Source organism: Malaclemys terrapin, chromosome 7 (genome assembly GCF_027887155.1).
Source record: "Malaclemys terrapin pileata isolate rMalTer1 chromosome 7, rMalTer1.hap1, whole genome shotgun sequence".
NCBI lineage: Eukaryota > Metazoa > Chordata > Testudines > Emydidae > Malaclemys > Malaclemys terrapin.
The window spans coordinates 46,018,194-46,031,354 of NC_071511.1; the positions used below are offsets into that span (position 1 = coordinate 46,018,194).

General features: G+C 50.5%; 1 protein-coding gene across 2 annotated transcripts in view; it reads left to right on the top strand.

Annotated features, from left to right (window-relative positions):
- HEMK1 (HemK methyltransferase family member 1) overlaps nucleotides 1–13,161 on the top strand; it is a 61,263-nt gene that overhangs the window by 32,460 nt on the left and 15,642 nt on the right. For both annotated transcript variants that reach the window (XM_054036075.1, XM_054036076.1), the window contains one exon: nucleotides 7,371–7,420. In XM_054036075.1, coding sequence (XP_053892050.1) covers nucleotides 7,371–7,420 — 50 coding nt within the window. The remainder of the gene's footprint in view (nucleotides 1–7,370; nucleotides 7,421–13,161) is intronic.

The following is a 13,161-nucleotide window of genomic DNA, read 5'->3' on the forward strand; positions in this document are numbered from 1 at the left end:
CTGGCTTATGATTCTCAAATATGCCCAGTGTCTCAGCCCCAGACTGGATATCATGTTCATCACCATCAGGTGCTAGGGTGCGTTAAATGCTTTGAACCTCTGGAAAATCCAGAGAAAATTAGGAATTTTTGGAACAAATTTTCCCTGAATTTTTACTTAGGGTTTTTTTTTACCATTCTCTGACCTGTGAATCCCCTTTCCCACCAGCTGGGAAGGAAATGAAATAATAGTGATGTTTTGTACTTATGTCGCACCTTTCTTGCAAGGAGACCAAATTTGGGTCAGTAGACTTGTCCCTGTTTTGTGAATGGGAAAGCTGAGACCTAGTGAATGTCTCAGATTCACAGAGTCTGGTCCATGCCACAGGCTATTACCAGTGCCTTGAGAGTGACCCCTTTAGTGTGCTGGGCCCCAAGGACCCACACAATTCCACAGGGCAGGGCTTCAGCCTCAGAAACTCCAAAACTGGATCTTCGGGCACCAGCGAACTCTGTCTTCTTCCATGGCTCCCTGCAGCAAGTCTAGCCAAGCAGGATTCCTGCAGGAGGCTTGTACTGTAATCATTCAGGGCTTTCTGTGAGGATTTGCAGTGACACCAGGCAGCCTTTTCTAAAACAGTGTAGGGTTTATTAGTTGACTGGAACACAGCATTGGCTAGTCCTGAGGTGAGTGTAGAGAATCTCAGATTAAGACATGGTCCATACTGGCCAAACCAGTCAGCCAGCCAAGCTGTCATAGACTCCATTCCAGGCTCTCTGACAGTCCTTGGAGAGAGCTGCTGAGTCCCTCCAAGAACTCAAACTTATCCCCTTCCTGCCGACCCATGCTGAGCTCACATGTTCCTGGGATAGGGTCAGTCGTTCAGTAGGTGCAGCTCCCTTTGTCTTTCTGGAACCTCCATTGATACGGGTGACTTACAGCCAGTCCTCTAACGATCCATTCATTTCATCCGACAGTGAAGTAACACAGCATCTCATGTCCCCTGCTCTGCCCCAAAAGCCACATTCTAACCCTTTTTGCAACCATTGGGTAGCAATGCAAAGTACATGGGGAAACTGAGGAACACAAAGGCATAATAAAAATATTACAGAAAATTGCCGCATGGTTCACATCATGTCACAAAGTGAGTCAGTGACAAAGCCAATAACAGAATCCAGAACGCCTGGCTCCCTCTGACTCACTACACCATATTGACAGGGTCTTGCTGTCTTCAGACAGAAGTTCTTACTTCTAGATTTTATCTTGCTCCTCAGGCAGCACCTAGACTTCTGGGTGTGTCGGTGTGGTGTCCCACAGCATCCTTCTTCCTCTCTGGGCTGTCGCTAGCACTGTCTTGTAACCAAATGAACTATAATCCACAGCAGCCACCTGTGCTGTGGCTTGGTTTTAAGGGCTTCAGAATCAGCTCCGCTCTGTCTGTCACAATGCGCTCTCCCATAACTGTCACTTGACAATGAAATTGTGGTCAGGACAGTGCTGGTGTCAGAATGACACTGTCTCATTTACCCCTCAGCTCCTTGTGCCAACTCTGCTCTCTGTTACACCCGTGGAAATCCAGCGTGACTCCACGTGAGTTAATACAGGTTGTAACTGACACCAGAATCTGGCTTCCTTATGTGTCTCTGCATCCTGGGACCTGTCCTATGTGGCACCTGCAGGAACTACAATGCAGGGGGAGAGGAGGACAGGTGGTTTGATCATTCCCTTGCATCCCCAGGATTCTGGGCTGCCCTAGGGGCTGAAATGGCCCTTGGCGTAGATTAGAGCAGCCTCAAAGGTGCTCTGATTTACAGCAGCTTCCTGAGAATTCCCAGAGGGCTGTTCCACAGTCTGGAGCAGTCCCGAATCTTCGTAGTGGTGTGCACTGTAGCGATTCCCTACCCTCTATGTGCCGCCCACCCCCGCCTCTTCGCACAGAGACTAACAAAGTGGGGGGAGGGGGAGCGGGCGGTGCAACATAGGGCTGCTTAAGTGGCCCTATGCAATGGGGAATTCTGCCCCAGCTCCTTGCAATACAGTTTGGAGTGAGTATAGGGGCTAGAGCACAGAACTAAGTCAGTCCCGCCATGTCCACTGCACCCCCCCACGCTGTTTCTTCACTCACACAACCAGCATATCCCAGTGCTGTTCTGGGGGGAGGGGAGGGGGCAAATGAGGTAGAGTAGAATCGACCTCTGCCCAACCGTCAGACACTCTTACAATGGGTTGATGTTGTAATAGGAAGAACAGCAGCTAGATTTTCATCTCCATGACTGAGTTTGTAGCTCTGACAGAGAACATATCTCCTCACTGGTTTACTGTGCTAATTCAATCAGGAGTAGTAAACATGGAGCCAAACAATCTCTCATATGCGCAAACCTGCCTCGGTTTTGAAAGAATGCATCCTGTTGTCTGATCAAAGCCACTGTTGTGCTCACCCTCCTTTTAAAGCCCCATGTCACAGCTAACTTGCCTAAAAGGAAGGGGGGCTTGGATGAGAATCATTGTCAGCTAATCATGTCGCTCCCATGTCACCCAGAGGGGTGCGCTGCAGATAGACGTTACACTCCCTTTGTTCCCCACTGCCAATGTGTGCTGGTGTTTCAGACCACAAGCTGGGGTCTAGGAATTGGAACAAGACTCTTTCTCACCATGTGGCGAATGAGGCCCCCTATGTGTCCCAAATTCACTAGTGCATTGGATAAAAAAGTTGGGGAGGAAAATCCTGGATGCTGTACTCCTTTGACTGGGTTTTAGTCTGCTATGTAAGTTATTCTGCATGGAGAGAGAGTGTGTATTGGGAGGAGCTGGATGGTTTTTGAAAAGCTGCCTCTAATTCAGTGTATAATAGAGTGTAGGAGAATGGGGAGTGTCTTTGGAATCATCACAGAATGCTCTCAGGAACATGCTGACCTGGATGTCACCACTTGCCTGGGTCTCATTCCTCCAGCAAACCCTGAGAAATCCTGTGGCTTTGCAAAGAAGTGATCGTCTGGTGTTCAGAAGAGAGAGGTGATTTTGTGATTAAGGCAGACCGCCAGGAGGCATCAGGACTGCTGGGTTCAATTCCTTAGGGCCACTATCTCAGGCCACGTCTACCCTATAAAAAGAAGAACAGGAGTACTTGTGGCACCTTAGAGACTAACAAATTTATTAGAGCATAAGCTTTCGTGGACTACAGCCCACTTCTTCGGGAGCACTTTGCCAGGGATAGCCATACCACTATACTATACCCACAAAGCACTCCTAGTGTGGATGCAGCTTAACCTGGCTGTGCTTTGGCTGGTGTAGCTTATTTTCCATCACCGACATCCACCCTGCCCTCTCCCCCTCCCCCCCAAACAAAACAAGCTAGACTGGTAAAATCACAGTTCTACTGGTATAACTGCATCTACACTAGCTCTTTTGCTGGCCCAGCTCTGTCAGTCAGGGATCACATCTCCTCACCCCCCCTGACAGACAGAGCTATGCCGGCAGAAATCTGTAGGGTAGACCTGGTCTCACTCTGCAACCTGGAGCTTGTCACTTCATTGCACTATGCCTCAATGGCTCCTTCTGTGAAATGGGGTTACTGCCAAGATAGCAGGCTAATTTAATCATAGCTTTCCCACGCCTGGACCCCCCATGCTCCACCCCAGAAGCACAAAGGGGATTTATAGTGGTTGTGAAGGCCACAGCTAAGGGTTCCCCTAGGTAAGAGGAATCCTCATCTGGCCCCTGCCCCCTAGCATGGGGGACATTATGGAGCAGGTTTGGAGTGGGCATGGCAGGGTGACAGGGTGGGACTGGAGCATAATGCCTTGTACATCCCCTGGCAGCCCAAGTCTGCTCTGACTTGCAGCAGCTAAGGAAGTGGTCTGGCCTCTGGCAGCCTCCAGGATCAGAGGGCTCAGAAATGTATCAGAAAGTTACATGGGCCTCTCTTTCCCCGTGCCATGTGTTTAATCTCTTGTTCTTTTCCAGCAAGAGAGAAGTGCCCACATCTCCTGGTTCCCTAGGGAATCTAAGTAATGCAGAGTCCAGTGAGGTATGGTTCAAGCTGAGAGGCACTAGTACAGTTGTGTGTTCTCTTAGAGGTGCCAGGGGTGGAGGGAGCGCCCACATAAGGATATTGTACCTCAGAAGCCCTAAAGCCTCTTTCTGTAGCATTGCACCATAATGGACCTAATCCTAAATAGGTCCCACCCTCTTAGTATGTGTCCTGCCTGGTGAATCAGCTGCATTGTGATGCTTTCGTTTTCACACCCTGCCTCACATGGGTACATGATATTATCATGTCACCATGACACTGCATGTCAGATACAAACACCCAAACGTCATTGTGGCCTTAGAGCCAAATACGTTCACATTTCACGACTCTTGCAAGGGCCAGGTTTTCAAAGCAGGCTAGAAGAGGCATGCAGAAAAATGTGTGCGAGCCCCTCTCACCACAGAACTCCATTTTTGCATGTCTGAAGCCAGCAATTGAGGGTTTTTTTTTGTTTTGTTTTGTTTTTTCAGGTGTGGTGGGTTTGCACATAGGAGGTTTTGCAGGCATAATTAATGTACAGATGAGGTGAGGTGGCGAGTGCACTAGGTGAATACGTATGTGTATGCATGCACAAGGAGAGGATGAGGCTATAAAGGTGTCACGGATCCATAGGATCGGTGCTACACCCACAGTTTTGCAACAGTCTCTAGGAGGAACCCCTTCAATGTGCCGGACCCCCAAGGGGTCTCACCCTTCCTCCAGAATAGGCGATGCAGCCTCACCACCTCCTGGACTGAACCTCTGGGGCTTCAGTGCTCCTGCTTCACACTGTGAGCTCTGTTCGGAGAGTCCAACTGAAGTAGACTCCTGGTAGAGACGTACACTCTTCGGGGATTAACGCATGTTGCCAAATATTTACAGCACCACTCAGGCAGCGTTATCAGAACAATAGGGTTTATTAGTCAGCTGGAACACAGCACAGGAAGTCCTCAGTTTAGCACAGAGAATTGAAGGTTAAAATATAGTCCAGTGTGGTTAGCCAAAGCCCGACTAAGCTGGAGTGAAAGTGAACCCCATTTCAGGCTCTGTCTGCCTCTCTCTGTCTGACCCCCTGGGTCAGTTCCCAGGTGAGAGTCCTGACTCTTTCCAGAGCTGACTCCGATCCCCCACCTCATACTTTCCCAGTCCTTTGTTCTTGAGCTGGGGTACCTGCTTAGCTTCCCTGCTGAGAAGTGGGGAAATCCATCTCCCTCTGGGTTGTTTCTGGCGACTGGGATCAGCCTTGACCAGTCCTTTGTAATGACCCATTCAGGCTCAGAGAGCTAGGCAGCACACACACTTATGTCTCCAAACCTGCCCTGTCTCTCTGAGAGCAAACACTCCTTTCCCCCGCCAACATATTGGGGAAACTGAGGCATGCATAGGGGTCACACAAATATTACAAAAGATTCCCGTTTTATTACAAAAGGGTATGCACAGGGGTTTGAAAGGAAACAGTGGGCGTGCACACAGGTGTTTGTGGGTGCACAGGGTGTGCTCTGCTTTGAATACTTGCACCTAATTGTTTTGCAAGCAAAGAACAGACTCGTGACTTCCCTCAGATTTTGTGCTGAGTGGTAATCCTTAATTATGTGCAAGGCTATGATTTTTTCATGGAGGTTGCAGAAGTCACGGAATCCATGACTTCCAGTGACCTCCGTGAATTCAGCCCTGTCAGCCAGGAACTGCAGGGTCACCCCTCTCTGGCCCCCCGGAGTGCCCAGCTGCTGTAGGAATGCAGCGGGCATTGTGGGCCTCCCGCAGCTCCCAGTGAACATGGACCCTGGGGACACCCTTGGAGCTCCCAGCTGGCAGGGACGGCAGAGCTGCAGCTCCTGGCTGCCTCGGGCAGCATGGACCCCCCACATCTCCCAGGCACTGGGGGCCCCCCGCAGCTCCGAGCTGCTGCGGGTGGCAGGGCCACAGTTCCTGGCTGCCGCAGGCAGCAGGGCCCCCCTGCAGCTCCTGGTGGACATGCGGGACAAGGGACCTAGGAGCTCTGAGCCGCTACGGGCATACCCCAAAAGTCCCAGCTACTGCAGACGGCGAGGGTACCCAGAGCTCTGAGCCAGGCCCCTGGAGTTCCAAGCCACTGGGGGTTCTTCAAAGCCCCAGTGCTTGGAGAGGCCCTTGCAGCTGCCCCCTGCAGCCGGTTTCAAGCGGAGTGCCCCAAGGGTTGGTCCTGGGGCCGGTTTAGTTTAATATCTTTATTAATGATCTGGAGGATGGTGTGGACTGCACTCTCAGCAAGTTTGCAGATGACACTAAACTAGGAGGCGTGGTAGATACACTAGAGGGTAGGGATCGGATACAGAGGGACATAGACAAATTAGAGGATTGGGCCAAAAAACACCTGACGAGGTTCAACAAGGACAAGTGCAGAGTCCTGCACTTAGGACAGAAGAATCCCATGCACTGCTATAGACTAGGGACTGAATGGCTAGGTAGCAGTTCTGCAGAAAAGGACCTAGGGGTCACAGTGGACGAGAAGCTGGATATGAGTCAAAGTGTGCTCTTGTTGCCAAGAAGGCTAACGGCATTTTGGGCTGTATAAGTAGGGGCATTAACAGCAGATCGAGGAACGTGATCGTTCCCCTTTATTCGACATTGGTGACATCTAGAATACTGTGTCCAGTTTTGGGCCCCACACTACAAGAAGGATGTGGAAAAATTGGAAAGAGTCCAGCGGAGGGCAACAAAAATGATTAGGGGTCTGGAGCAGATGACTTATGAGGAGAGGCTGAGGGAACTGGGATTGTTTAGTCTGTAGAAGAGAAGAATGAGGTGGGATTTGATAGCAGCCTTCAACTACCTGAAGAGGGGTTCCAAAGAGGATGGAGCTCGGCTGTTCTCAGTGGTGGCAGATGACAGAACAAGGAGCAATGGTCTCAAGTTGCAGTGGGGGAAGTCCAGGTTGGATATTAGGAAACACTATTTCACTAGGAGGGTGGTGAAGCACTGGAATGGGTTACCTAGGGAGGTGGTGGAGTCTCCTTCCTTGGAGATTTTTAAGGCCCGGCTTGACAAAGCCCTGGCTGGGATGATTTAGTTGGGAATTGGTCCTGCTTTGAGCAGGGGGTTGGACTAGATGACCTCTTGAGGTCCCTTCCAACCCTGATATTCTATGATTCTATGAACCTCTGCAGGCAGTGTGGGGAGCCCACAGCTGAGCTCCCTATTTTGTCAGGGATATTTTTAGTAAAAGTCAGGGACAGGTCACAGGCAATAAAGAAAAATTCACGAAAGCCTGACGACCTATCCTTGACTTTTACTAAAAATTTCCGTGACAAAATCTTAGCCTTAATTATGTGCCATTGAATGACCTGAGTGTGGTATTGTGTGTATCTCTTACACTCACCTTTCTCTGTTCTTGGGCCTGCAGGTTGCAGCTACAGGACAGGATAAGAATTCTTCGCTACAATGTCTTCTCCGGTAATTTCCTTTCATATTTCTACCTCCCCTGATGTTTTCTCCATTTTACTTTACTGAGGGGAGGTGGACATGAAAACAATAGGCAACTGGGGCAGGAATGACCTAATCCTGGCTGATGGGTAACTCAGGAGACAGCTGTGGCATGTGCATGTTTCTGATTGTTGCTATGCTTAGATCTCACCTCACATTACACTGCTCTACAGCCAAAATGCTTCTGAAATAAATGTAGTCAAACTTTATTAATTCTGGGTCACTGAGAACGAAAATGATGCTTAAAATTGTTGATTGGCTCTAGTTTTCAAGATATGCTATTGGGTCAGTATATACGACCCTTGACTTGGGAATGGCAGAGGATAAGTGAGTTATAAAGGGAAGGGATCTCAATTTAAACCAGAAATGACTAAAATACATCTTTGACTGGATCTATGAATAAATCTATGACTGGGTTTGGACAGTACTTGCTTTTTAGGCAAAACAATGAATGATGCAATCTGAAGCTGGTATTGCGTCATACATGATATGAATTGCATCATGTTATTCCTAGAAGTCATGGATGATGCAATCATAGCGAAGCTTACATCACCCTGCTGAACAAATTGCCCTATATCAGCTCTAGAAATCATACAGTGTCGTGCTCTCTTATTTGGCAGTGTTTGATTTTGCAAAGGGACACATTTCTGTTTAGCCAAAGTGAGCAGAGATGCCTCGTACTTGTGTGAACACTGCAGATAACTTTTGCTATGTTTGTGGTGAAGTGACTTTTGCATCACAAAAGCGCAGTATAACCACTATGGTTAAGAAAGCCTATCACCTTTATTTTGGCTGCAAAATTGGAGATCAGGACAAGAGGTGGGCCCCACACATATGCTGCAACACTTGTGCAACAAATCTTCGCCAGTGGTTGAACAGGAAAAGGAAATCTATGCCTTTTGCAGTGCCAATGATTTGGAGAGATCCAACAAATCATACCAGCAATTGTTACTTCTGCATGGTGCCTCCAGTTGGGAAAGGTGTGTCAAAGAAGAAAAAGTGGACTGTGCATTTATCCAAACATTCCATCAGCTATACGCTCAGTACTCCACGGAGAAGGACTGCTGGTTCCTGATGCACCAGAATCATTCTCACTTGAGTCAGATGAGGAAGAGGAAGAGGATGAAACTTCTGGTCCTGAACCATCAATGTCACAGGACCCACATTTTCTCCCATCCTCCTCCTCTGAACCACACCTCATAACACAAGGTGAACTGAATGACCTTGTCAGGGATTTGGAACTACTCAAGAGTAAGGCAGAGCTGTTGGGCTCCAGACTACAGCAGTGGAATCTCCTGGCAGGTGATGTTAGGGTTTCCATGTTCCGTGACCGTCAAAAGGATCTTGTCCCATTCTTCTTCATGGAAGGTGATCTTGTAGCCTGCAACAACATAGATGGTGTGATGGCAGCCCTCAACATCGTTCACAATCCAGATGAGTGGAGACTGTTCATTGAAGACGAGTCTTAAAGCTGTTTTATTGCCTACTGGCAATGTTTTGCCATCAATTCCAGTTGGTCATGCAGTCCATATGAAGGAAACCTATGACAACATGAAACAACTTTTGAGGTGCATAAACTATGACCAACATCAGTGGCAGCTTTGTGGCGATTTGAAGGTTGTTGCTCTCTTGCTTGGTCTGCAGACTGGATACACAAAGTACTGCTGTTTTCTCTGCGAATGGGATAGTCGTGCAAGAGATTCCCACTACATCAAAAAAGATTGGCCACTCCGAAAGTCATTGGAGCCTGGGAGGAAAAATGTTCAGCATCCACCACTTATTGACTCAAGGAAGATTTTGTTACCACCCTTCCACATCAAGCTGGGTCTGATGAAGAACTTTGTCAAGGCCATTGACAAAACACAAGCAGCTTTCAAGTACCTCCGTGGAAAATTTCCAAGGTTAAGTGAAGCTAAGATAAAGGAAGGTGTCTTTGTTGGTCCTTAGATTCGTGAACTTCTTCGAGATGATGCATTTGACCATGCACTGCGTGGCAAGGAAAAGACGGCATGGAAAGCCTTCCAGTTAGTGGCAATAAATTTTCTCGGAAACAACAAGGCAGACAACTACAGGTTGTTGGTGGAAGACCTCCTTAAGGCATACAAAAGCCTTGGTTGTAACATGTCATTAAAGATACATTTTTTGCACTCTCATCTAGATTTTTTTCCACCAAACTGCGGAGCAGTGAGCCACGAGCATGGCGAGTGATTTCACCAGGACATTGCAACAATAGAGAAACGCTATCAGGGCAAATGGAGCCCATCAATGCTTGCAGACTATTGCTGGACAGTGACAAGAGATGCTCCATTTAATGAATACAAGAGACAAGCCAAAAAGCGCCGAGTAGACACTGAATAGGACTAAACTATGTACATAATACTTTTTTGCCTTTTTGTTTCATAATACATTTTATTTATATAACCCTTTTGCTGATTTTTAAAATGTTACATAAACAGGACAGGTGAAATGTTATCATGTAAAGCAACTATAAACACATGAAAAGACCTAGGTTTACAATTTATGATTAAAACTCTACTATCTACACAGTATACATAGACGTAAAATGTAAAAACTTAAATATCTTAGAAACAGTAGCCAATCAGTTGTTTTAATTGTCATATTTGAATTCAGCACATCAAAATAGTACATTTTATCTCTGAAGCAGACGACTTCTCAAAAATTGTAGACCAGTATTAATGTGCATATGGCTGACTGCAAGCCACTAACACACTGTGCACATGAGAGGGGCACAGGTCCCTACGCTGCTGTAGAATATCAGGTGTCAGTACAGTATTGGAGTAGCAGGAAACATACTGTGAGAACTGTATGAGAATCAGCCTCTTCAGTGCAAGTTTGTATCTTCAAAGCTCTCCTGGCCGGACTTTCAGTTTGCAGAGGCACCAGTGCACAGAGGAGAATGTGTGCACAACTGTGCGCTTAACATTTGCAGATGCAGTTGCTGGAGATGGGTAACCCTGTGGGAAAATGGATGCCTTTTTGTGTGTGCAGTAGCATTCATTGTGCATACAGTTGTGGTGATTGCATATGTAGGGGTAAGTGCACATAGCTATATTTGGACTTCGAGCCTCCCTTTCTCAAAATGTGGCCCTTTGTGTCAGATACACAGTCTCTGTGCCGGGATATGCAGGGAGGGGTTCCAGGAATTTGCTTCAGCTTTAAAAAAACAAATCTGATATTTTTCCCCAAGGGCAAATCTGTCCATGTGCACCTCTTTCCCTTCTTTCCAGCTCAGTGCCCATCCTCTGTCCCTTCTTCGGCTCCCCCCAGTCCCACAAACCTATTTCCTCATTAAAAAAAGAGGACACTCCACGGGGCTCTGGCCCCTTCCCCGCCCCAACTCTGCCCCTTCCCCCAAAGTCCCTGACCCAACTCCGCCCCCTCCCCTGAGTGCCCCGCATTCCCCCTCCTCCCTCCCAGCCGCGAAACAGCTGCCCGAGCGCTACCAGCTTCACGGTTTGCTTCCCCAGCGTAGCCGGAGCCCAGGAGAGGAAGCGCCCGGCCGGAGGTGCAGGGTCCGGAGGTCTGGAGGCTGCCCGGCAAACTGTGAAGCCGGTAGCACTGGGGCAGCTCGGCTCTTCAGCTACACAGAGCTGAGGTGTCTGGGGGGAGCAGCAGCAGCTGTCGCGGGGGAATCCGCCTGCAGCTCGCAGCCTGCGGGAGCCACAAGGTAAGCAGGGGACTGGGACAGGGATGCCGGCAAAGCTATTTTCCCGGACATGTTCAGCTTTTTGGCAATTCCCCCCGGACGGGGATTTGAGGACTGTAGTAGGTCCTAGCCGGGGCTCGACCCTTCCGGGCAGGAGGGGAGCCACACCGACTCACTACTGTGGGAACAAGCAGTCAGTTAGTCCCGAAACTCTGGCTCTTTGGTGCAGAGTCGGAGCAACCACAGTTAAAGCTCAGGCCCTTGACTGCAGGGGCCTGAGCGAGCAAGTAGTTCAGGAGCCCAGGCCCTGGGTCAGGGCGGGGCAAACACAGTTAGCTCAGACCCTTGCTTGCAGGGGCTGAGCGGGCAAATAGTTCAAAGCCCGGGCCCTGGATCAGGGCGGGGCAAACACAGTTAGGCTCAGGCCCTTGTTTGCAGGGGCTGAGCGAGCAAATAGTTCAGAGCCCAGGCCCTGGATCAGGGCGGGGCAAACACAGTTAGGCTCAGGCCCTTGTTTGCAGGGGCTGAGCGAGCAAATAGTTCAGAGCCCAGGCCCTGGATCAGGGCGGGGCAAACACAGTTAGGCTCAGGCCCTTGTTTGCAGGGGCTGAGCGAGCAAATAGTTCAGAGCCCAGGCCCTGGATCAGGGCGGGGCAAACACAGTTAGGATCAGGCCCTTGTTGCAGGGGCTGAGCGAGCAAATAGTTCAGGTAAGATACGCCTAGGCTTTCTGTAGCCGAGCGTTGGGTGAGGGGGAAGCCTGCCACCCGTGCGGAGGGTGGCAGGGGGGAACGCAGGCCCACCCACTCCATTGCGTTCCAGCCCGGGGCCCTAACAGCGGTTGCTGCCGCTGCTGGTCAGTGGGGTATCCAGACCGCAACACACTGACATAGGCTCACACTCAGTTGCAGCCGGACCGGGGTCGGCTACCCCCGGGCTACTTCCGTGATCCCCCTCAAAGCCTACCTCGTTCGTTGCGCCGGGATCGGGCCAGTCCATCTGCATGGGCTCCTCTCTGCCCGGGCTCGGCGGCAAGTCCGGTAGCTCTGCCGGGAAGTCCGGCCAATGATCCTCAGGCGGCTCCTCTGGATAGCAGCAGGGGCGAAGGGGTTCGGGTCCAGTCTCACCCTCAGGGTTAGTGGGGTGCGGTTCCCAGGGACTCTCCCAGTGGCGGGCGTGAACGGGCTCCGGCGGCTCCTCCTCGTAGCGGGCCCGGGGTAGCTCAGGCCAGCTAGGGTCCAGGCCTCGGTCTTCGACGGTCTCCTGGCCGGGAGCTCCCGGCCGCACGTCTGCTCCCTGTGGTGGCTGGCCGCCGACTGAGCTCTGGCGGCCGGCCTTTATACTTCCTGTCCCGCCCCTTGACTTCCGGGGGGCGGGGACAGGCGGTGGTGGTCCCACCCACTCTGGTGCCTGCACGTGGGCTCCCTCTTCCGGGCAGGAGGGGAGCCACACCGACTCACTACACACACCCCCCCTTAAGACTGGCTCCCGCATGTCGGGGCCAGGTCCTTCCATCTCCCCCATGCGGGATAGGAAGTCCGCATTCGTATGGTCCTTACCAGCTCGATGCTGGACCATAAATGCGTAGGGTTGTAAGGCGAGGTACCACCGCATAATGCGGGCGTTATTATCTTTCATCCGCATTAGCCACCGTGGGGGGGCGTGGTCTGTGACGAGGGTGAACGGGGCCCCGAGGAGGTAGAAGCGCAGGGCATCGCAGGCCCACTTCACCGCGAGGGCCTCTTTTTCCACCACTGCGTAATTCCTCTCACGGGGGAACAGCTTCCGGCTGAGATATAATACAGGGTGGTCCTTTCCCTCCACGTCTTGGGACAAGACTGCCCCTAACCCTACGCCGGAGGCGTCGGTCTGCAGGATGAATGGGCGTTTAAAGTCTGGGCTATAGAGAACCGGCTCCTGGCAGAGGCACTTCTGCAGTGTCCGGAAGGCCGCCTCACATTCGGGGGACCATCGTACCTGCCGGGGGCTATCCTTCGTCAGAAGCCCAGTTAAGGGTGCTGCGATGGTCGCGAACTGGGGGATG